Raw genomic sequence first — 25386 nt, forward strand, 5'->3', positions numbered from 1 at the left:
GCCAAAACTATACTACTATAGCATTTCAAAGATCTCATAATTTGACGTTAGTAAATGGATCACACTGTGTATGGGTTACCTAAGACACCAAAGACTGAAGGAAAAGTGGTATAAAAGAATCTATACCTCTAAAATGTATGTAATTAGCAAAATATTAGGAAATATACATACCATATCTTTATGTTCCAAATTAACATTGCATTTAAGCAGCTCCTTCACAATAGCTAGGTGACCTTCTTTTGCTGCTGATATAAGGGCTGTCCAGTTATCCTTAAAAACACACATTTTATCATTTCAAAAATAACAAACAATTCAAAATTTGAAAAAAATATTTAAACCACAGACAAAATGAAGTGGACACTGAAATAGTTATTAGCACTGAAATGTAAATTCTCTGCTTATACAGATTTATCTGTATCTATATCCTAATATTATTCAGCTAATAATAATTTTTAAATTATTTCATAACTGCTTGTTCTGCCATTTCACTAAATACTTAATAGAATATTAATTTAAGTAATCATTTACTATAACTAAAAGTTAAAGACTATGTAATGATGCTGAAGAAAATGATTCACCATCTACTAAACTAAAGAGAAGCTATAGATTTTAGACAATGAAACAAAAACAATTGTCAGACAGTTTAAAACAAAGGAGATAAACTTTCTACTATAATTCCTTTTCATATGTGTAAATTCAAAAAAAGGTTTGAACAAAAAACTATAACTGACATTTAATTTGTGTGAGTGAAAATAAAATGTCAAAAATTTAAATATGAAGTTGTTGGGATTCTATTTAGCAAGAAATAATAGAGAGGATTTGAATTGTTTTTCATGCATACCACATCTTCCAGATTGCAATTAGCTCCATTCTTAAGTAGTTCTTTTACTATCTCAAGATTGCCATTTTCAGCAGCTACCATCAATGGAGTCTGGCCACACTGGAATAAAAGAAAAATACATGGTTTGTCAAGAAACCCATGCATTTATTAAAATGTCAGATCAAATACAACAGAAATACAGGATTTTCATGAAAGCAAGAATAAAATTCTAGCTGTCTGGATATTAGAACTTGATTTAGAAATATTATTTAAAACTTTTAATATTTCAGTAACTTTGATTTCTTGATATAGCTATTCCCTCTACTAAGGTACACTGCAATCCTTCCATGACTTGGGACAGCTGGCCTTTCATAGTTGCTATAGTTGAAAAATATATCACTCTAATTTTTAGTTAATTCCTTACAACAAAGTAAACCTGCTTCAAAACCCTCAGACCTATTTCACATGAATTGTTACTTAGCTTTGCTTTACCTATCCTGTATTTATTCAAGTGGTATTCTGAGCCCAACAATTATGTTTCCCATTTTATTTTATTTTATTAAATTTAGTTCATCATTCTAGTTATCATTTCATGAGCAATAGATTAGTTTTATCTTTAAGTCCCCTGAAAACTTACAGGTACAACATCTATGACTTAAACGAAGTCATTTGTTTAAATTTTGAATGAGTGCTGAAGACAGATAATTGTGGCACTCAAAAGATCTCTGTCCAAAAAAATTACATTTTATTAATAATTTCAATCCATTTTCTCTCCCTTCAATCCTCTATCCCATTAGAAGAGAAAAAAAAATAAAAAGAACTTCCTTGTAACAAATATGTATGGACAAACAAAACAAATTCCTTCAATGGTTTTATCTAAAAAATGTCTCCTTCTGCATCCTAAGTACATCACATCTCTGTGTCAGATGATAGGAATATGTTTCACCATCATGATTGTTGTTATTATCAGAGTTCTTATGGCTTTTCAAAGCTGTTTATTTTTAGTGTTGTTCTTATAAACTGGTCTCCTGGTTCTGCTCAATTCCTCTTTCTTCATCAGTTGATACAGGACTTCAAAATTGTACATTTTAATAATTAAATCATAATTTAAAGAGTTGTTCCTATTCTGCTTACTTCATTCTGTACAAGTTTTTCACTTTCACTCATTTTTCATAATACAACTGAATTCTATTACATTCATATATATATACCTACAAATATATATATGTATGTATATATATATATATATATATATACATATGTACTGTAATTTGTTCAGCCATTACTCAAATGAATGTTTCTTCAAATTCTAATTTTTTGCCAGCATAAAAAGACTGCTATTAATTTTTTTGTATATATAAGATTTTTTCTTCTTTCTTTGATCTCTTTGTGGCATAGGTTTAAGCACTCGTATATCTAGGTCAAATAACAACATTTTTTAAAAATTTAATTTTATTTTCTTTTTTGTTCCATTTTAAGTTCCAAAGCTGTATCCCTCCCTCACTCCCCACTACGTACCAGAAAAAGGCACCATTTGATATGTATGAGAATATATATTTGCATGCACATGTAAAAGTATTTATCAGTTCTTTCTTTGGAAGTAGATAGAATATTCCTTCATGGTTCCTACCTAGTTTATCTGAATATTTATAGAATAGCTTAATCATTCAGTTATTCTTCAAACAATATAGCTGTTATTATATTCAACATTGTCTTGGTTCTGTTCATTTCACTCTTCATTAGTTTCATGCAAGCATTTCCATGTTTTTCTAAAAACAACCTGTTTATCATTTCTTATAGCACAGTAGTATTCCATCATAGTCACATACCACATTACATTTTAATTACCATTCAAACAGCTCTAAAACCAACTAATTTATCAGTCTAATTCTCTTCATCTCCATTTGGTGCTTTGTTACATTTCAGAAAAATAATCTGTAGAACATTCTCCTTATCTAGCAATCTAAGAACCTTGTCTAAATTAAATGAAGTTAGCCTGATAAGACTATTATTAAAGAGATGGCTTGTGGGAATTTACATTCTAGAATCCTTTGCCAGGAATCCAAATGAATATCACTGACTTGTAATATAAAAACTCCACTTCCTTCTCTAATAAAAATCCATTCAGTCCTAGCCATGAAGTACTTTTATTCTCCATAACTTTTGAAGAATAAATCATATTTGCAAGTTATTACAAGTAAACTTGGTATATACAGGTTAATCTGTATCTTAAAAGGTATCTTTTTTTATCTTGCCAAAGGCACTATCCTTCCCATCTTCCTTCACTTCACAGGATTTGTATTTCTTTTTAAGCCCAGACCTATTATTATCTTCAGTACATTCCTCCCTTTCATGGATGAACTAAATTTAGTATTGAGTTAAAATTCTCTCTCTCTCTCTCTCTCTCTCTCTCTCTCTCTCTCTCTCTCTCTCTCACACACACATACACACACACACACACACACACACACACACACACACACACACACACACACACACCTTGTCCTTTAAGTAAGCTAGATAATGTATTATAATGTGATGCTTTATTTTCTATCTAGTTCTTTATTTCTGTCACCTAAAATTATCTGAAAGAATTTATGTCTTTCAAATTCTAAAAGATATGTAGTAATATATATATATAGATATAGAGACATATCAGATTTTTGGCCAAAAGAACCCTTTCAAATCCCAACTCTAAATATTTAACTTGAGGCAAGTTGATCTTCTGAGGCTGTTTCCCAATCAGTAAAATGAGTAGGAAGGAAAAACTGGTCTCTACATTCTCACTCTAATTCTATATTTCCTTATGTGTTTGTTTTCAAAGGAGGTCATGAATGTGTAGCATTAGTATCTATCAGCTCAAATTAAAAACTGACAGGAAAACAATTCCCCAGAAAGTAAATTAAGGACTGGTGATGGCTTTTCATTTAATGTCATGTCCATGAACTTCAAATACTATCCACTGAAGACTCAGAAAGAGTAGCATATGACAGCAAAATAGGCTGAAATTAGGGACTAAGATAAAAATAACATGAAAAAGGCAACATTTAAACTCCAAATATTAAATCTCCTGTTTATGACACCAACAAATAAACCCAAGTGATTTTTAGAAATAATCCATCCTAATTCAATACAAGGTCCTTCATCAGCTATGAAGATTACAGTACTAAGTGGATAAAATTGGTTTGTTTTATATATATATATATATATATATATTCCATTCATTGCTGTCCTTTTAAAAAAAAATAATATCTTTAGAAGGATATCAACTAATTTCAGATATGTTTATGCTTTTAAGGGTTTCTGGAAATATCTCCTTTGAAAATATCTTCAGAAACAGTTTTCCAGACAAGAATTTTGGTTTTGCCATTTTATACTCACATTTGCTTTTTTAAAACCCAAAATAAGATTGCCTAATAACTCAAATTACCCTACATTATTAATTAGATGGGGCACCTAGTAATTATTGGCAAGTTCTAAATTACAAACAATTTGCAGAAATGCAAATTAAAGCAACTTTTGAGATTTCATTCCACACCAATAACAGTGACAAAAATGACGAGAACATGACAAATGTTGGAAAAGCTGTCAGAAAACAAGTATACTAATACGTTGTTGGAGGAACTATGAATTGATCTAATCATTTAGCAAAGCAATTTGGAATTATGCTCAGAAAATTACCAAATTGTGCATTCCCTCTGATACAGTTATGTCACTATTAGGCCTATACCCCAAAAGAAAAAAAATATATATATATAATGTGTGTGTGTGTGTGTGTGTGTGTGTGTGTGTGTGTGTATGTATGTATGTAAGTAAGTATAAAAAGATTACCACTCTTTTTGTTATAGCCAAAAATCAGAAACTAAAGTAGTATCCTCCTAATGGAGAATGACTATACAAATTGTAGTATATTAATGTAATAGGATAGTAGTGAATATGATGAAATGTATCATTTCAGGAAAAAACTAGGAATGCTCTTGCAAACTGAAGCAGAAGGCAATAAACAGAACCAAAAGGACAATTTATATAATTCTGACATTTTGGGGAAAGGGGAGAACTGAAAGACTTTCGAATTCTGATCACAGCAATAATAAACCCTAAGTTCAATAGAATGAATATAAAACAAATCATTTCATTCCTAATTGAGGAGCAATGAACTTTAAATGCAGAAAGAGAAATTCATTTTCAGACATGACTACCATGGGAATATGTTTTGACAGACAATATGGTTATATATTGAGGGACAGTTTTTTTTCATTTAGTCACCTGAATGAGGCGTAGTGAGAAGAATATATTTTTTAAAAACAGTTGTTATTTGAAAAATAAAAAGAGTAACATATTTTTAATGAAATGCAGAATTTATATTTTCGATTAAATAAACCATCTACAAGATTCTGTTTCTTTGTCTTACCTCATTTCTCTCATCCACATCCTTGCATTTTTCTAGAAATGCTTTTAGGCCAGGAATATTTTCCTCTTCTACATAAGTGAGCAGACTATCACTCAAAAGGTTTGCCATCTTCACAGAAAAGCTTCAATTAGCTATCTTTCAGTACCTATTTTTAAAAAATAAAATATATTTAAAATCACTACTAGAAACCAAAAAAAAAGGGGGGTATTAAAATTCATCTATAAATCTATACCTTCTAAAAACAACATATCATTTTAGATCAATTATTTTTATTTAATATTAACAAGCAATTTCTTTAATAGAAATCCTATAATTAAGTCACTAATTTCATATTTCTTTTTAGGTTTCCAAATCTTGAGACCTTCACAGAAGAAACCCACAGTTTCTAACCACATCATAAATCCTAAAAATGAACTTATATTCACTTATCATCATCACATAGTCTTTTGTTACTAGTTAATCAAAACTCTTAATGCTAAAAGAAAAGCCAAGAGCATATATCCTCTTACAAATGAAATAAGAATCTATGTAAAGCACTTTACAAATCTTAACATAATAATTATCACATGGCCCATGAATAAATGGAACATTTAGGGTTTTAACCATTATTTCTTCACACTCATGTTCAAGAATAGTGGCTTAGAATACTTTAATAAATATTTGTATTGCTCATTTTAAAAAACCTTCCTTGCTAACTTCTGGAATTCTGCATTCAGTTGAATATTTCTTTCCCTTTCTCCTTTGCCTTTCACTCTTTTTTTTTTTTTTTGGACAGTTATTTATAAAGCTTCTATTAGTCTGCCTTTTGTTTTCTTGCTCTTCTTTTTTTTTGGAATAATTTTTGCTGCTGCTGCCTGTACAATATATTGCATAGTTTTTCAGGCACTTTATAATCCTCTGAATCTATTTGCCATCTCTATTTCATATTCATAAAGTATATTCTTTAAGTCATACTATATTGTCTGATGATTTTCTTCACTTTCTTCAATTTAGGCTTGAAATCTTGCATTAAGAAGTCATGATCTGAACCACATTTGCTCCAGGTCTTGTTTTAACTAATTGATTAGAGCCTCTCCACCTTTGCCTGCAAAGTATACCATATATCTCAATTCTATATTGACCATCTGGTGACATCCATGTATATAGATTTGGCCTTTAGGGTGTCAGTTCACTGACAACCAGGATACTGACGTGTAATCTCCTCATTTCCTGTTTGATCACATTTGGATTACCTGGGTTCGCAGATCTTGTATTCCAGGTATTCCAGGAAATCTTGATCTTTCCTTATATCACCTGATAAATTTGTGGCTAAACTTTCCTTTGGATTTAGCCACTCCATGAGAACTCAAACTACTACTAGTTGTCCTCTGTTCTTCCCCAGTAATATACAGAGCACCTTACAACCTGAGGGATTCCTCTTCCAATGTCATCACTTTCATCATTTTAGTATTATTGTCCATGAGATTTTCTTGACAAAGATACTGAAGTGGTTTGCCATTTCCTTCTCCAATGGATCACTAGTAGGATTAAATGGTAAGGACTTAACAAAAACAGAGGAGATTAAGAAGTGGCAAAGAACAATACAATAAAGATCTTAGCATCACAGATATTCACAATGGGGTAGTTACTGAGCAGTTGGTCATGGGCTTCTTTTCTTCTCCCAGGACCCTCAACTAATTACCAAATTCAGCCTCTGAATTAGTTCTAGCCTGGCAGAATTCACAAATATTGGGAGTGCAACAAATTACCAGCAGAAGATAATTTCGAAGATTGGCAGAAAAGGTCTGTTTTGGTTGGGTACAGGCATGGGAGGAGACCAGGCACACTCTGTGCAGACCAGGGGTGGGGTGTGGTCAGAGAATCTACAGGGAGGACTCTACACAAAGTTGGCTACTCTGCCCTGGTTGAAAGCCAGTAGATCACAGAGAAGTTATAAAACATACAACACAAATGCAAAAGCGCTTCTCACAGAACCTGGCCAAACCCATTCAGCACCAGGAGTGACTCAGTGCAATCCCAGCGCAGCCACTGCTGCTTCAATGCAGCTTGTAAGGAAGCTTAGCAAACCTCCCTGGCCCTAAAAGCAGATCCCAACTTTTTTTAAAAAATGAGTTAAAAGGCAAAGAGAACTCTAACTATAGATAGTTTCTCTGAGGAAAGAGAATAAAAAATTTCAAACCCTGAGGAGACAAAAGCAGACTAGACTGTCTCCAGACGAAGCCCTGGATATAACCTGGTCCTCACCACACAAGGCTCTCCTAGAAGAAATTGCAAAGGACCTTAAAAGAGAGCTAGAAGAAAAATGGGGAAGGAAAAATGCAAGAGGGTTTGGAAAAGGCATATAACCCACTAAAAGATAGATTTGACAAAATGAAGAAAAAAAAACTCCCTGAAAAACAGAATCTGTGAAATGAAAAAGGTAAATAACTCCCAGGAAAACAGAGTTTGTGAAATGAAAAAAGAAAATAACTCTTTAAAAAACAGAATTTGTAAAATAGGAAAAAATCCATAGAACAAAACTCATTTAAAAACTCAATTGGGGGCAGCTAGGTGGCACAGTGGATAGAGCACCAGCCTTGAATTCAGGAGGACCCGAGTTCAAATCTGGTCTCAGATACATAACACTTCCTAGCTGTGTGACCCTGGGCAAGTCACTTAACCCCAGCCTGAGGGGGGGGAAAGAAAGGAAAAGAAAGAAGAAAAAAACTCAATTGGACAAATACAAAAAGAAGTAAAAATAATAATAATAATAAATGAAGAAAAATAATTAACTAAAAATCAGAACTGAACAAGTGGAAATGAATGACTTGATACAGCAAGAATCAGTCAAACAAAAACAAAAACAAAAACAAAAAAAAAGAAAAAGAAAAAATAGAAAAAAAATGTAAAATATCTACTTGGAAAATCTAGGAGAGACAATCTAAGGATTATTGGACTCCCTGAAAACCATAATGAAAAAAAGAGCTAGACACTATTTTTTCAGGAAATCATCAAGGTGAACTGCCCTGATATCATAGAATCAGCAAGTAAAATAGCCACTGAAATAATTCACTGAACACCTCCTGAAAGAGACCCCAAAATTAAAATCCCAAGGAATATTGTAGCTAAATTTCATAACTATCACACCAAAGAAAAAATATTACAAGCAGCCAGAAAAAAAAACAATTCAAATACCAAGGAGCCACAATAAAGATCACCTAGGATCTAGCAGAATCCACCTTACAGGCTCGAAGGGCCTGGAATCTGATACTCTGAAAGGCAAAGAAACTTGATTACAGCCAAGAATAAACTACCCAGCTAAACTGAGGATTTTCTTCCAGGGAAGATGATGGGCATTCAATGAAACTGGTGAATTTCATTTATTTCTGATGAAAAAGACCAGAGCTAAACCAAAAAAAAAAAAAATATATGATCTCCAAATATAGGACTTGAGAAGCATAAAAAGGTGAAAAGAACTTTTGAGAACTATATTTCTGCTATGAGTATACATAGAGAGTGCGGGTATAATTTGGTTTTACTGTTATAATATAAAAAGAAACCAGAGGAGGAAAGGGGATTGAACCAGAAAAAGGGAAAAGTGGAGAAAAAATAGGGAAATTACATCTCAGGAATAAGCAAAGAGACCTATTACATTTGAGGGGAAAAAAAGGAGGGGGATGAACATTGTGTGAATCTTACTCTCATCAAATTTGTCTCAAAGAGACAATATTAGACATATTTGGTTTACAGAGAAACTTCTCTTACCCTATTCAAAAGGGGGAGGGGAAAAGGGAAAGGGTAGGCTAAAAAGAAGGGAAATCAGAAATAGTAGGGGAAAGGTATAAGAAAGAGGGAGGGACTCTAAGGGGGAGGGAGGATAAAGAGAGAGAGGGCTGTGTGAGGCAAGAAATGCTCATAAATTTAATACTGGGGAGGGGGATAAGGGGGAAAGAAAGAGAAAAGCATAATCTGGGGATAAGAAGAAGACAGGAAATACAGATTTAGTAGTTTTAACCATAAATGTGAATGGAGTGAACTCTCCCATAAAGCAGAAGAGGATAGCAGACTGGATTAAAAGCCAGAATCCCACAATATATTGTTTACAAGAAACACATTTAAAGCAGGGAGATACATACAGAGGAACAGAGGAACAGAATCTATTATGCTTCAGGTGAAGTAAAAAAAGCAGGGCTAGCCATCCTGATCTCAGATAAAGCAAAAGCAAAAATTGATCTAATTAAAAGAGATAAGGAAGGAAACTATTTTGCTAAAGGGTACCATAGATATGAAGCAATATCAATATTAAACATATATGCACCAAGTGGTATAGCCTCTAAATTCCTAAAGGAGAAGTTAAGAGAGTTGCAAGAAAAAATAGATAGCAAAACTATGATAGTAGGAGATCTCAAACTTGCTCTCTCAGAACTAGATCAAACAAACTACAAAATAAATAAGAAAGAAGTTAAGGAGGTAAACAGAATACTAGAAAAATTAGCTATGATAGATTTTTAGAGAAAACTGAATGGAGACAGAAAGGAGCACACTTTCTTCTTGGCAGCCCATAGAACCTATCGAAAATTGATGATATATTAGGACATAAAGACCTCAAAATCAAATGCAGAAAGACAGAAATAGTAAATGCATTTTTGTCAGATCACGATGTAATAAAAATTACATTCAATAAAAGGCCAGGGGAAAATAGACCAAAAAGTAGTTAGAAATTAAACAATCTCATCCTAAAGAATGAATAGGGGGCAGCAGCTAGGTGGCGCAGTGGATGGAGCACCAGCCTTGAATTCAGGAGGAGTTCAAATGTGGTCTCAGACACTTAATACTTCCTAGCTGTGTGACCCTGGGCAAGTCACTTAACCCCAGCCTCAGGGGGAAAAAAATGAATAGGTAAAACAGCAAATTATAGACACAACTAATAATTTCATCCAAGAGAATGACAATAATGAGACAACATACCAAAATTTGTGGGATGTAGTCAAAGCGGTATTAATGGGGAAAATTTTATATCTCTAGAGGTTTACTTATGTAAAATTGAGAAAGAGAAGATCAATGAACTGGGCTTGCAACTACAAAAGCTAGAAAAAGAGCAAATTTTAAAACCACCAATCAAATACTAAACTTGAAATTCTAAAAATAAAAGGAGAGATTTATAAAATTGAAAATTAAAAAAAAAAACTATTGAATTAATAAATAAAACTAAGAGTTGGTTTTCTGGGGGAAAAAAACTAACATAATAGATAAAAGTTTTGGTAAATTTGATTAGAAAATGGAAAGAGGAAAATCAAATTGTTTGTCTTATAAATAAAAAGGGAGAACTTTCCACTAATGAAGAGGAAATCAGAACAATAATTAGGAGTTACTTTGTCCAACTTTATGCCAATAAATTTGATAGCTTAAAATAGTCCCATCTCAGAAAAAGAAATAGACCAAGCTATTAACCAACTTCCTAAGAAAAAGTCCCCAGGACCAGATGGATTTACATGTGAATTCTACCAAACATTTAAAGATCAACTAATTCCAATGCTATATAAACTATTTGAAAAAATAGGGATTGAAGGAGTCCTACCAAATTCCTTCTATGACACAGACATAGTACTGATACCTAAACCAGGTAGATCGAAAACTGAGAAAGAAAACTATAGACCAATATCCTTAATGAATATGGATGCTAAAATCTTAAATAAGATATTAGCAAATAGACTTCAGAAAATCATCCCCAGGATAATACACTATGACCAAGTGGGATTTATACCAGGAATTCAGGGCTGGTTTAATATTAGGAAAACTATTAGTATAATTGACCATATTAATAATCAAATTAATAAAAACCATATGATCATCTCAATAGATGCAGAAAAAGCATTTGATAAAATCCAACATCCATTCCTACTAAAAACGCTTGAGAGTATAGGAATAAATGGACTATTCCTTAAAATAATAAGGAGCATATATTTAAAACCTTCAGTAAACATCATATGTAATGGCGATAAACTAGAACCTTTCCCTGTAAGATCAGAAGTGAAACAAGGTTGCCCACTATCACCATTACTTTTCAATATAGTACTAGAAACTCTAGCCTTGGCAATAAGAGCCGAGAAAGAGATTCAAGGAATTAGAGTAGGAAATGAGGAAATCAAATTATCACTTTTTGCAGATGACATGATGGTATACTTAGAGAACCCCAAAGACTCTGCTAAAAAGCTATTAGAAATAATTCAGAATTTTAGCAAAGTTGCAGGATACAAAATAAATCCACATAAATCCTCAGCATTTTTATACATTACCAACACAATTCAACAGCAAGAGATACAAAGAGAAATTCCATTCAAAATAACGGTCGATAGTATAAAATATTTGGGAATATATCTACCAAAGGAGAGTCAGGAATTATATGAGCAAAAGTACAAAACACTTGCCACAAAAACAAAGTCAGATTTAAATAATTGGAAAGACATTCAGTGCTCTTGGATAGGCCGAGCAAATGTAATTAAGATGACAATACTCTCTAAACTAATCTATTTATTTAGTGCTATACCAATCAGACTTCCAAAAAACTATTTTAATAACCTAGAAAAAATAACAACAGAATTCATATGGAACAACAAAAGGTCGAGAATTTCAAGGGAAGTAATGAAAAAAAAAATTAAGTGAAGGTGATCTAGCTGTACCTGATCTAGAACTGTATTATAAAGCAACAGTCACCAAAACCATTTGGTACTGGCTAAGAAATAGACTAGTTGATCAGTGGCATAGGTTAGGTTCACAGGGCAAGATAGTGAATAAAAATAGCAATCTAGTGTTTGACAAACCCAAAGATCCCAAATTTTGGGATAAGAATTCATTATTTGACAAAAACTGCTGGGAAAACTGGAAATTAGTATGGCAGAAACTAGGCATGGACCCACATTTAACACCACATACTAAGATAAGATCAAAATGGGTCCAAGATTTAGGCATAAAGAACGAAATCATAAATAAATTGGAGGAACATGGGATGGTTTACCTCTCACACTTGGGGAGGAGGAAGGAGTTTGTGTCCAAGGGAGAACTAGAGACCATTATTGATCACAAAATAGAAAATTTTGATACACCAAATTAAAAAGTTTCTGCACAAACAAAACTAATGCAAACAAGATTAGAAGAGAAGTAACAAATTGGGAAAACATTTTTACAGTTAAAAGTTCTGATAAAGGCCTCATCTCCAAAATATACAGAGAATTGACTTTAATTTATAAGAAATCAAGCCATTCTCCAATTGATAAATGGTCAAAGGATATGAACAGACAATTTTCAGATGATGAAATTAAAACTATTTCCACTCATATGAAAGAGTGTTCCAAATCACTATTGATCAGAGAAATGCAAATTAAGACAACTCTGAGGTATCATTACACACCTGTCAGATTGGCTAAGATAACAGGAACAAATAACAATGAATGTTGGAGGGGCTGTGGGAAAACTGGGACACTGATGCATTGTTGGTGGAGTTGTGAAAGAATCCAACCATTCTGGAGAGCAATCTGGAATTATGCCCAAAAAGTTATCAAAATGTGCATACCCTTTGACCCAGCCATACTACTACTGGGCTTATATCCCAAGGAAATACTAAAGAAGGGAAAGGGACCTGTATGTGCCAAAATGTTTGTGGCAGCCCTTTTCATAGTGGCTAGACGCTGGAAGATGAATGGATGTCCATCAATTGGAGAATAGTTAGGTAAATTATGGTATATGAATGTTATGGAATATTATTGTTCTGTAAGAAATGACCAACAGGAGGAATACAGAGAGGCTTGGAGAGACTTACATCAACTGATGCTAAGTGAAACGAGCAGAACTAGGAGATCATTATACACTTCAACAATGATACTGTATGAGGATGTATTCTGATGGAAATGGATATCTTCAACATAGAAAAGAGCTAATCCAATTCCAATTGATTAATGATGGACAGAATCAGCTACATCCAGAAAAGGAACACTGGGAAATGAGTGTAAACTGTTATTTTTACCTTCTGAATCCAATTCTTCCTGTGCAACAAGAAATTCGGTTCTACACACATATATTGTATCTAGAATATATTGTAATATATTTAACATGTATAAGACTGCCTGCCATCTGGGGGAGGGGGTTGGGGGAGGAAGGGAAAAAATCTGAACAGAAGTAAATGCAAGGGATAATGTTGTAAAAAATTACCCATGCATATGTACTGTCAAAAAAAAAGTTATAATTATAAAATTTTAAAAAAAATAGCTTTTCAACATTCAAAAAAAAAAAAAAAAAAGAAAGAAAGAAAGAAAGAAATGACCAGCAGGATGAATACAGAGAGGCTTGGAAAGACTTACATGATCTGATGCTAAGTGAAATGAGCAGAACCAGGACATCACTATACACTTCAACAACAATATTGTATGAAGATATATTCTAATTGAAGTGGATATCTTCAACATAAAGAAAATCCAATTCAGTTCCAATTGATCAACGTTGGACAGAAACAGCTACACCCAGAGTAGGAACACTGGGAAAGGAGTGTAAAATGTTTGCATTACTGTCTTTCTACCCAGGTTACTTATACCTTCAGAATCCAATTCTTACCGTGCAACAAGAAATTTGGTTTTACATACATATATTGTATCTAGGATATACGGTAACACATTTATTATATATGGGATTGCCTGTCATCTAGAGGAGGGAGTAAAGGGAGGGAGGGGAAATTTTTGAAAAGTGAATACAAGGGATAATGTTGTAAAAAAAAAAAGTTACCCATGCATATGTACTGTCAAAAAAACCCTATAATTATAAAATTAATAATTTTTTTTAAAAAGATATACTTTAACATGTTTAACATGTATGAGACTGCTAGGGGTGGTGGAGGGAAGGAAGGAAAAAGTTGGAACAGAAGTGAGTGCAAGGGACAATGTTGAAAAATTATCCATGCATATGTTTTGTCAATAAAAAGTTATAATTGAAAAAAATGTATGAGGAAACTGAACAAAACAAAACAAAACAATGAGAGGATCCAAATCAGTTCTAATTGTTCAGTAATAAGGAGAGTCACCTACACCTACAACTGAGTGCGGATCACACATAGCATTTTCACTCTTTGTTATTTTTTGCTTGCATTTTTAAAAAAAGATATACTTTAACATGTTTAACATGTATGAGACTGCTTGCCATCTAGGGGTGGTGGAGGGAAGGAAGGAAAAAGTTTGGAACAGAAGGTTTTGCAAGGGTCAATGTTGAATAAATTACCCATACATATGTTTTATAAATAAAAAAAACTTTAATAAAAAATAAAATAAAGAAAGAAAGAAGATGATGCTATTAAAAGGTTACACTTAAGATGCCAGCAAATTTGGAAAACTAAAGACTGCACACTAAATTGGAAAGATTCATTCATGTCCCAATCCTAAAGAAGGAAATGTTCAAATGTTCAAATTACAGAACAATTGTATTCATTTAACATGCCAACAAGGTTATGTTTAAGATTTCTCAAATAAGGCTTCAGCAACATGTGATCCGAGAACTATCAGTCTTGTTTTTGAAAAGGCAGAGGAATTAGAAATCAAATTGCCAACATTCAAAAAGCAGGGAGTTCTAGAAAAGAACTACTTTTATTTCATTGAGAACACCAAAGCTTTTGACTATGTGAATCATAAAATATGACATGTTCTCAAAGAAGTGAGAGTAACAGATAGAGCATCTTTACTGTCTCCTAAGGAACCTATACACAGGCCAAGAAGCAAGAGTTAGAATCTAACATGGAATAACTGGTTAATTTAAGATTGAAAACATCAAGTGAAATTCTAGGCTGAATGAGTCAAAAGCTAGAATTAAGGTTCCTGGGAGAAATATTAATAATCTCAGATATGCAGAGGATATCACACTGATATCAAAAAGTGAAACTTCTTGATGAGGGTAAAAGAGGAAAGCATAAAAATTAGTTTGAAGCTTAACATTCAAAAACCTACCATCTTGGCAACTGAATGGCATCATGAAATGCAAATAGAGGGGAAAAGAAAAGGAAAACTGTTAGATTTTCTATTCCTGAGCTCAAAATTCATTGCAGACGGCAACTAAAGTCCTGAAATTAAAAGTACTTGCTCCTTAGAAGGAAACTGGCAAGAAACTGGAAAATCTGGTCAGAATGCTAAAAAGCAGAGACATCATTTTGCCAGCAAAGGTCCATATAGTCAAGTTTTTGATCCCAGTAGCAATGCTTGGCTGTAAGAGTTTTACTACATGGAAAGTTAAGAGGGACAGAATCAACATTTTCAAATAGTGGTGCAAAAGAAGACTTTTGAGAGTCCCTTGAACAACAAGGAGATCAAATAAGTCAACAAAGAAAGAAATTATTTAAGGTTTGTCATTGGAAGCTTAAATACTGAAAATGAAGCTTACATTCTTTGGCCATATGAGAAAGCAGAACTCAATAGAAAAGACCCTGATATTGGCAAAAAGAAAAGGGGACAACAGAGGATGCTACTGATCAAAAATGTAATGGGTGCTATGGCGCATGGGATCGCAAAGATTCAGACATGACTAAACAACTTAACAATAAAAATAAATATTTTATTTCTGTATATTAAGATTACGAATTTATTTTTTTACTTTAGAATTCATCCACATACATGTTTTCAAAATGATGTTAAAATTTATTTTATTAGAGTCCCCATCATTTATTGTACTAAGCTATATTTTCTTGCAGGAAAAAGCTAATGTAACCAATGTCAAATGCAGTTATGTACACTGCTCTTTTCTCTCTTCTTGAGGGATGGTATATTCCTATCCTAACAGTCAGCTTAATTATAGTAAACACCACATAGATTATACATTATATAATTGCTGTATAGCATATGTAATTATATAGGCATACATACAATTAGGCTGACTATACTTAGGAGAACAGATTCATTCTATTATGTGGCTAATACTCAAAGCTTTAGCAGAATAATAGAATCTTCTGAAATTTATGTTCTATTGACTTAGTCTTTGATAGCCCAGTCTCACCTGGATGACATAATATTACACGTATATTGTCATATGTTTTAGGAACATAAAAAAGCTTATTATAATGCTTTATTGTGTCAGGAAGTTGATACTGGGTTTTTAAAGGCTAAGTTCAGTGGAAACTAAATTTTAGAGGGTTCTTCCAAGCCAGAAGGGCTTTGAATAAGGAACAAGTGAACAAATAAATCTGTTCGCTTTTGGCCAACCTCATTACATGCTGAAAGGGTTCACTACTAATGGAATTGGCATCTTGGTGATAAATTCTTTGGCCATGGCAAATCAAAAATCAAAGAAAATTATAAAATAGTCTTTAGATCCTATTACTCCTTCAGAGATGGTGACAAAAGAACAAATGGTGATTAAGAAGCACACATTTTTTAGATGGTCTATAAACTTTAATTTGACTGTAGGTTCTCTAGGGGGCAGTGTTTAGAGTGCTGGGCCTGGAATCAAGAAGACTTATCATCCGGAGCTCAGATCTGGCCTCAGACACTAGCTCTGTGACTCTAGGCAAATCACAATCTTATTTGCCTCAGTTTCCTCAATCTATAAAATGAGCTGGAAAAAAAATGGCTAGCCACTCCAATATCTTTGTTTTTTATTTTAAAATTCTTTTTTTTTAATTTTATAATTATAACTTTTTTTTGACAGTAGATATGCATGGATAATTTTTTACTATATTATCCCTTGCACTCACTTCTATTCCGAATTTTCCCCTCCTTCCGTCCACCCCCTCCCCTAGATGGCAGGCAGTCCCATACATGTTAAATGTGTTATAGTATATCCTAGATACAATATATGTGTGCAGAATCGAATTTCTTGTTGCACAGGAAGAATTAGATTCAGAAGGCAAAAATAACCTGAGAAGAAAAACAAAAATGCAAACAGTTTACACTTATTTCCCAGTGTTCCTTCTCTGGGTGTAGCTGGCTCTGTCCATTATTAATCAATTGGAACTGAATTAGATCTCTTTGTTGAAGATATCCACTTCCATCAGAATACATCCTCATACAGTATCATTGTTGAAGTGTATAATGATCTCCTGGTTCTGTTCATTTCACTCAGCATCAGTTGATGTAAGTCTCTCCAAGCCTCTCTATTCCTCCTGTTGGTCATTTCTTACAGAACAATAATATTCCATAACATTCATATACCATAATTTACCTAACCATTCTCCAATTGATGGGCATCCATTCATTTTCCAGTTTCTAGCCACTACAAAAAGAGCTGCCACAAACATTTTTTGCACATACAGGTCCCTTTCCCTTTTTTAGTATTTCTTTGGGATATAAGCCCAGTAATAGCACTGCTGGATAAAAGGGTATGCACACTTTGATAACTTTTTGGGCATAATTCCAGATTGCTCTCCAGAATGTTGGATTCTTTCACAATTCCACCAACAATGTATCGGTGTCCCAGTTTTCCCACAGCCCCTCCAACATTCATCATTTTTTCCTATCATCTTAGCCAATCTGACAGGTGTGTAGTGGTATCTCAGAGTTGTCTTAATTTGCATTTCTCTGATCAATAGTGATTTGGAACACTCTTTCATATCACTCCAGTATCTTTAACAAGAAAACCCCAAAGGGGTCACAAAGAGTAGGACACGACTGAAAATGAAAGAACAAGTAACTCAAAATGTGAGGTACTTATCCAAAGACAAACAGCCATAATACTAGAGGAAGTGAATCATATTAATCTTGGCATTCTCACTATATAAAAAAAAAGAAGAAGAAAGCTGGAACTAAAGGAAAAGAGGACACATGGATTACCTTGAAGAGGCAAAGGGAAGAATTTTTAATATTAGTTTTAGTGTCCCTCCAAAAGACAACAAACAGAAACAACAAATTCCTTCTCCAAGAGGACCATGATATCAGGGAGGTGATGCCATGTCAGAGAGGTGATGCCATGACATTCAGATAAAGTGAGAGAAGACTGTGCAAGTTACCTGCCTCACTTTCCCCTCCAAAATCATCCGGGTCCAGTAGCAAGATATAGATAGGAGATGGCCCCAGAAGCAATGGGAAATCTTGGCCTTTTTAAGATAAGGTCTTTAATTAAAGTTTGGGGCTAACTCAGGCAATGCCCAATCAGTAATTAAAGCTAGGGAAGAAAATAATAAGGCTTTTTAGTATCACATACGGAAGTTCTGATGATTAATATTTGAAGAAAAAAATAAGAACGATTTCAATTTTCACACTAACAACAAATAGTTGCATAAGATGAAAAGGCATAGAAGTTTTAGGAAAAACTTAATAAAGTTTTCCCCTCCCCCTCAAGGTGAGGAAAACTAAAAACGGTAAGAAATAAATCACAATGTAAGCAAGCTTCAGGAAGAAGGGATGAAAAAGCAATAAGGACTTGTAGAGTACCCAGAAGTTTCACACCTTTAAATAAAGATTACTTTAAGAATCCATAGCTTCTTGATACTGCATAATAACATCACAAAAAAAGAAACATTGTATTTCAATAGTCAGAAAAGATATTCATTATTGACTCAAAAATTAGAACAATAAGCACCAACTTGTTGGAAAATTGGTAAAACATTAGAAGAATGCAAAAAAAGATATGGGTTATATTTGAAACTCAATCTTGAACTATTTAAACAAGCAATTAATAATTTAAAATAGGAAATGGCCAAAGATACTGCTCATTTTGTGAGGAAATTTAACCATTAAAAATCAACTGCCACAAAAAGAATAAAGAGCTGAAAAAAAAAAACACCTAATTGCTAAACACAGCAAAGCTAAAACCAACATGATCTCAAAATCTACGGAATAAGGACAATAAATAATCATAAGCACTATCATCTCATAAAGAAGAGACAAACAGTGGAGGATGAAGCTAATTTAAAGAAAGATTGCCAAGAGATCCAACTAATCAAAAGCATGCCAAAAATCTAACATGTACAAATACAGAGGTACACAAATACTTAAATTCTATTTGGCTTCTAATTAATATGTACTGGCTAGTTACATATGAATTTTTGTGGCTAAAAATCTCAAGACATTAATTTGGACAAAAGAACAAATATTACCTACCTAGTAGTTAGGCAATCATAAGATCATTTTTAGTAGAAGAAATCTCAAAAGTCAGGCAGTTTACCCCTTCATTTAAGAAGAAGGAAGTGAATCAGGTAAGTGAAATTACTTGCCCATAGTTTCATAGACAGCCATTCAATAGTAGAGTCGAAACTCAAACCCAAATCCTCTGACTAAATAATTTTCTCTCTGAACTATTTTTTTGAAAAAGGAATTTCCATCTATACAATACTGTGACTTACCTTCACTTCTGTATGTTTCCCTTCAAATTTTTTTTTTCAAACTCTGCAATGGTGCCAGTCAAATTAGTACACATAAGCTGACATGTAAATATTTTTACTAAATTGCAATACTTAGGTTCTTTATTTTTGTATGAACATCTAGCTAATGCTAGGATGAATAAGCTTGTACATAGATAGGATCCATTGATTAAGAAATGAAATGAATCTCAGAAGTCATCAAATAATAAAAATAGCTAAATTAGCATTGATGTTGTACTTACTATGTGCTAGACCCTGTGCAAAATGCTTTACTATTATTATCACATTTGATCCTCATAAAACTCTGCAAAGTAGGTACTCTTATTATTCTCATTTTACCTATGAGGAAACTGAGATGAACAGCAACTAAATGAAGGTCACAGAGCTGTATTTGAAGTCGTCATCCCAACTCCAGGCTCTATGCTCAGTCATTGTGTCATCAGCTATTCTTAAATCAGTCTATTCGTTTTCTCACACAGCAACACACTACTTATAATTATACATGGAAAAACTGAGGTTCTGGGAGGTCACATGACCTGCTCAAGGTCAAAGAGCAGCAATTAGCAGAGCCAGATAGAACCGTTATAGTAGGACACACAGAATTTATCAGTTTTATCAGTAAATAAAATACTTAGGAAGTATTACTATTTCAATTTTCAATGTTTTTTTTCATGATTTTATGATGTCCTTGCTTGGAATTATGTTGTTCCATTTTTTTTCTCTAACAGAAATGTCAAGAAACAGAACTTTTTATCACTTACGTCCTGCCATAGGGACAGTAAATTGTATTGAAAGAAAACATTTTACACTGGTTATTACCCAATGACCTAAATGTATTAAGATATTTTAAAATAACTTACATTGCTATTGAATATTGATTACTACTGCTGTAACAGTTCATAAAGACAAGAAAAGACAAATGTAATTCAATCAACATTAGTAAGTACTTACTATGTATATGGCAAAGGTCTTTTTAAAAAAAGTACTCCAGTAGTTGTTTGTTTCTTCCTGGCTTTCTTAAAAGGGAATTGAGGAAAGGAAGGGAGAAAATTCAGAATTGAAACTAAAATAAAATAAATTTTTAAAAAAGATTGTTTGAATTTTTAAAATGCATTAAATGATATAATATTGGTACCTGCCTAAAAAAGAAAGAGAGAGAGAGAGAGAGAGAGAGAGAGAGAGAGAGAGAGAGAAGGAAAGAGGGAGGGAGGGAGGGAGGGAGGGAGAGAGGGAGGAAGGGAGGGAGAGAGGGAGGGAAGGAGGGAGAGAGGGAGGAAGGGAGGGAGAGAGGGAGGGAAGGAGGGAGGGAGGGAGGAAGGGAGGAAGGGAGGGAGGGAGGAAGGGAGGGAGAGAGGGAGGGAAGGAGGGAGAGAGGGAGGGAGAGAGGGAGGGAGGGAGGGAGGAAGGAAGGGAGGAAGGAAGGAAGGAAGGGAGGAGGAAGGAAGGAAGGAAGGAAGGAAGGAAGGAAGGAAGGAAGGAAGGAAGGAAGGAAGGAAGGAAGGAAGGAAGGAAGGAAGGAAGGAAGGAAGGAAGGAAGGAAGGAAGGAAGGAAGGAAGGAAGGAAGGAAGGAAGGAAGGAAGGAAGGAAGGAAATTTAGGGATTAGACAAGAGAGGAGAGTGTTCATCATAAATGTGGGCAAGAAGGATAAGAGAGAGGGATCTATCCAAAGGTACAGAATAGGGAAATAAAGTAGCAAGTTTCAGGAAAAAGTCAGCAGTGAGCTTTTCTAGTAAGGAAATTATGTGAAGGAAATTTAATATAAAATAAAGCTGAATAGGAAAATGAAATGCTTCAATATTATAGTTTCCAAAGCATTTTCATACACATTATCTCACTGATACAATAAACCTTTAGGCAGGGCAGACATTATAATATCCAAATTTTTAAAGTGAAGAAACTAGTTTGAGACATTAAGTATTGTCCAAAATTCCACAATAGTAGGTAAAAAAGAAGCTGAGTCTTTTGGCTCCTACTTTGGGGTTTTTTCCACACTGTCTCCTCAAATACTGGTCTTTTGTGAACCAAAAGGGCATTTTCTGTAAATTATAAACTACTTATCTGAATGGACCTGAGACCAGAAGAATTAAGTAATGAGTTTAGAGTACACTGCTTCCTACTCTTGTTAGTCCCTTTACTGTTTCTATACAAGAGTGGCACTAAATCTCTAAGATAGTGTCACTAAATCTCTTTCTTAAGAACTAAGTGCTATAAAAAAGACATAATTTAGTCAAAAACTAAATGCATATGGGGAAAAAAAAACTAGAAGCAATAATGTATTACTCACCTACCAAGGTGGCAGTAAGAATTGGAGTTAATGAATAAAAACATCTTTTGTGACCCTAACGGACTTATATTGATGTGATTAACATACATTTTTTAAAGGATGCCCTTGAAAGCCTGATTTGATGACACTTCACTGTTTATAAATTTGTGTCACAAAGCTGAAAAGGGTCTGAGATAGCATCTAGTCCAAATGTTCTTAATCTGAGGTCCATGAAATTGTTTTTCAAATATTTTAATACATATTTCCATATAACTGGTTCTCTTTCTAGTCTTTTGTAGTTTATTTTAAATACTTAAAAACATTATGGAGCAGCTAGGTGGCGCAGTGGATAGAGCACCAGCCCGGAGTTCAAATCTGATGTCAGACACTTAACACTTCCTAGCTGTGTGACCCTGGGCAAGTCACTTAATCCCAGCCTCAGGGGAAAAAAAAAAAAAAAAACACATTATTCATCTCAGAATAGCCTAAGTGCCAAAGAGGTCCAAGACACACAAAAAAGATTAAAAATAAAAAATAAAAAAAACTAATCTTGAAATAGTGGATCTTCATTTTACAATTTACATTTTACATTCTTTTCAGAAGGCTGAAGCCCTCTAACTGAGAATTTTTTTTCCTTAAAATTCGCTACACAAAGAAATACAAGAAAATACTTATTGCCTGGCTTGGAAGACATTAAAGATGACTGCCACAAAGGGGCAGTCTGGTGTAGCAGAAAGAATTTAGGATTCAGAGTCCAAAAATCTAAGGTTTAAATTATGAATTTGAGAGATGCTAAATAAGTTATGTCAATCTCATTGTCATTTAAAACAGTGCTTCATCCACGAGTGTATTGAAGCTAGCTTGTACCAGTTTAAATTGTTAAACTTTCAGTGTGAGCATTTACGTCTCAGAAATCAATTGCTACAAATCAGGGCTTGATCTATTGTTAAATTATAGGTACTTTTTTTTTTTTTTCTTGAGAGCCACATGTTAAACATTTACCAGAATGCCTCTGACTTCATTTTTCTGAGCCTTAGTGAAAGGAGGCAATTGGATTACCTCAATCCTTTTTCTAGTTCTAAATCCTATGATTTGAACTTCCAGATTTTGAAATTAGTTAAATGTCACCAAGTTCAATTTTCTCTGCATATATACATATATCTATGGCTACATAAACACATACACACAAACTATTTAGCCAACGTTTAAAAATTTGTGTCACAAAACTGGCATGAGTAAGATCACCTAGTACAATGCCACTGGGTCCTAAGGGTATGTATATGTGTGTGTGTGTATATATGTATGTATGTGTATTGTGTGTGTGTGTAAAGAGAGAGAAATTCAAGATATGCAGGAATAATGAAGTGATTTGCTATTTCCTTCTCCAGCCCAGACGAGGAAGCAGACAAAAAGCTAAGTGACTTGTCCGGGTCGCACAGCCAGTCTGTGTGTTTGAGGCCATACTACCCTCATGAAGATGAAACTCCTGGAGTCCAAGTCCAGCGCTCTATCCACTGCGCTACACCGCTGACCCTATGCATTATCATGCAATCCCACATTGAGTATGGTAGCCTGTATAATGAAAAGGACAAATGACTTGAGCCCAAAAGACCTGCTAAATTCAGTCTCTGACATCTGTAGGCCATGGTCATTATTTGTCTCAGCCTCAGATTCTTCACCTACAAAATGGGCATGATAAACTTGCATTGTGCTTTACAGAATGTTAGATTTATCTATGCACGTTTTGAAAATAAAAAGCTTTAATGATAATTTTTTTTTTTAATTTAGATTTAGAGAGGGAAGGTACTTTAGAAGCCACATAGTCTAATCCGCTCATTTTACAATTGAGATTTAAGATTTGGATTAAATAACTTGCTCAAGGTCGCACCGAACAATAAGTGGCAGAGGCTGGATCTTAAAATAAAATGAAGGGGAAAATATCCTAAAGGAAAAAGGCTTCAGAAACAAGCAAAATTATCAGGAGTGAAAGAATCCAAAAGAGATTTCCCCTTCCTGTAATTACCAAAGCTCTCAGCAATCATTAGTTATCCACCTGGCAGGATCTGAAGCGGAGAAAAATCCCCGCAGCTGCCGCGGCCCCACCCCGACACTCCCGGCCACCTTTTGTTTATCGAGCTCCCAGAGCAAAGGTAAAGGCGCCCCGCGCGGCCTAGGTCCTGGGTCCGGAGGAAGGTGTAGGAATATACAAAACTAGCTTTTGGGGGGCAGACTAAGCACATTCACCCCTGCATACATCTATTTCTTATAGATGCATCAATGCACCAAGCATTTCTTTCGTCTCCCACATTTTCATAGGCTCAGAATTCTCAGCTGGAAAGAAGTCTCGGAGCTCATTCGGTTCAATTTCCTCATTTCAAAGAGAAAAATGTAATACTGATACTCGCTCCCTCTGTGAGCAAACGCTTATCCGCTAGCTCACCACACACCGCGCTCTCCTTTATGAACACAGGTGCACACCCCGCCCGCGCTCTCCTCAGAGAAACACACACTCACACACCAGCGCGCTCACCGCCCGCCCACACTCCTGTGAGAAATACACACAGAGATACACACACACTCACTCACACACAGACACACACTCCCACACCAGCGCGCTCACCGCCCGCCCACACTCCAGTGAGAAATACACACACACACACACACACACACACACACACACACACACACACACACACCTTGGCTAGATTACTCCGGTGAACACACCCACACACCGCTCTCTCCTTTATGAACATCGGCACACACCCCATTAGCTCCTTTCAGTATGAACACACACACACACACACACACACACACACACACACACACACCTCGCTCCCACTCTGTACTCACAGACACCGCTTGCTCCTTCCTCAGTGAAAACACACCCACACCCCGTCTCGTTCCATCTAGTTTACATAAACACACACCGCAATCTCACTCCGGTAAACATCCCATACCCCGTTAATTCCCTCTGTGAACACACGAACACACACACACACACCCCTCCCCGGACATTCACACACACACCCTCCCAAACAGCCCCGGCGCCAGCCTCGGCCGCCCTTCCCGGATCTCCACAAAGCCACTGCCACCGCCCCACAGGACGAACTTTCAGCTTCCCATACCCGGCGCCTGTCGCTCACCGTCTAGAAGCCCCTCTGGGCCCTCTTTCGGGCCCCCGCACAGGAGCCCTCTTTAGAGTGGGCGCTGTCACACAAAATAGAAGGGGACTCCGAGCCGCAGTCTACGGCTTAGACCGAGCGGCCATTTTCCTCCTTCTCCCTCAAACTGACAGGTCACGTGGCCGTCTCTGGTGGAAAAAGGAGGAGCCTCGGAGGAGAGAGCGAGGGAAAAGGTGGGGGGGCATTCAGAGAAGGGAGGAGGGAGAAGGAAGGAGGGGAAGATGAAAGGGAAGGGGAGCAAAAAAAAAAAAAAAAAATTAAAAAAGGAAGGGAAAGGTTGAGGAGGAAAGAAAGGGGGAGGAGAAGCAAGGATGTACAAGTCACCAAATCAAAGCTCTTCCCAGCTGTGAGGGGAAGTGGCTTTGGGCTAGTGTCTAGAGTTAGGCTGCAGGCCTAACTCTAGACGTAG

The 25386-nt window shown here is 35.0% G+C and overlaps 1 protein-coding gene across 5 annotated transcripts in view; it reads right to left on the minus strand.

The window, feature by feature from the left end:
* KIDINS220 (kinase D interacting substrate 220) overlaps positions 1-25101 on the minus strand; it is a 150414-nt gene extending 125313 nt beyond the window's left edge. For 2 of the 5 annotated variants that reach the window (XM_074288091.1, XM_074288088.1), the window contains exons 1-4: positions 24939-25100; positions 5232-5376; positions 842-940; positions 172-270 (exon numbers count right to left, since the gene is read on the minus strand). In XM_074288091.1, the coding sequence (XP_074144192.1) occupies positions 172-270; positions 842-940; positions 5232-5339 (306 nt within the window). In that variant the 5' untranslated portion in view covers positions 5340-5376; positions 24939-25100. Of the gene's footprint in view, positions 1-171; positions 271-841; positions 941-5231; positions 5377-20481; positions 20547-24920 lie in introns of all 5 variants that reach the window. The other 3 variants (XM_074288090.1, XM_074288092.1, XM_074288089.1) reach the window with 3 other exon arrangements.
* Positions 25102-25386: the final 285 nt, after the last annotated feature.

Source organism: Sminthopsis crassicaudata, chromosome 2 (assembly GCF_048593235.1).
Source record: "Sminthopsis crassicaudata isolate SCR6 chromosome 2, ASM4859323v1, whole genome shotgun sequence".
In the NCBI taxonomy this organism is placed as follows: domain Eukaryota; kingdom Metazoa; phylum Chordata; class Mammalia; order Dasyuromorphia; family Dasyuridae; genus Sminthopsis; species Sminthopsis crassicaudata.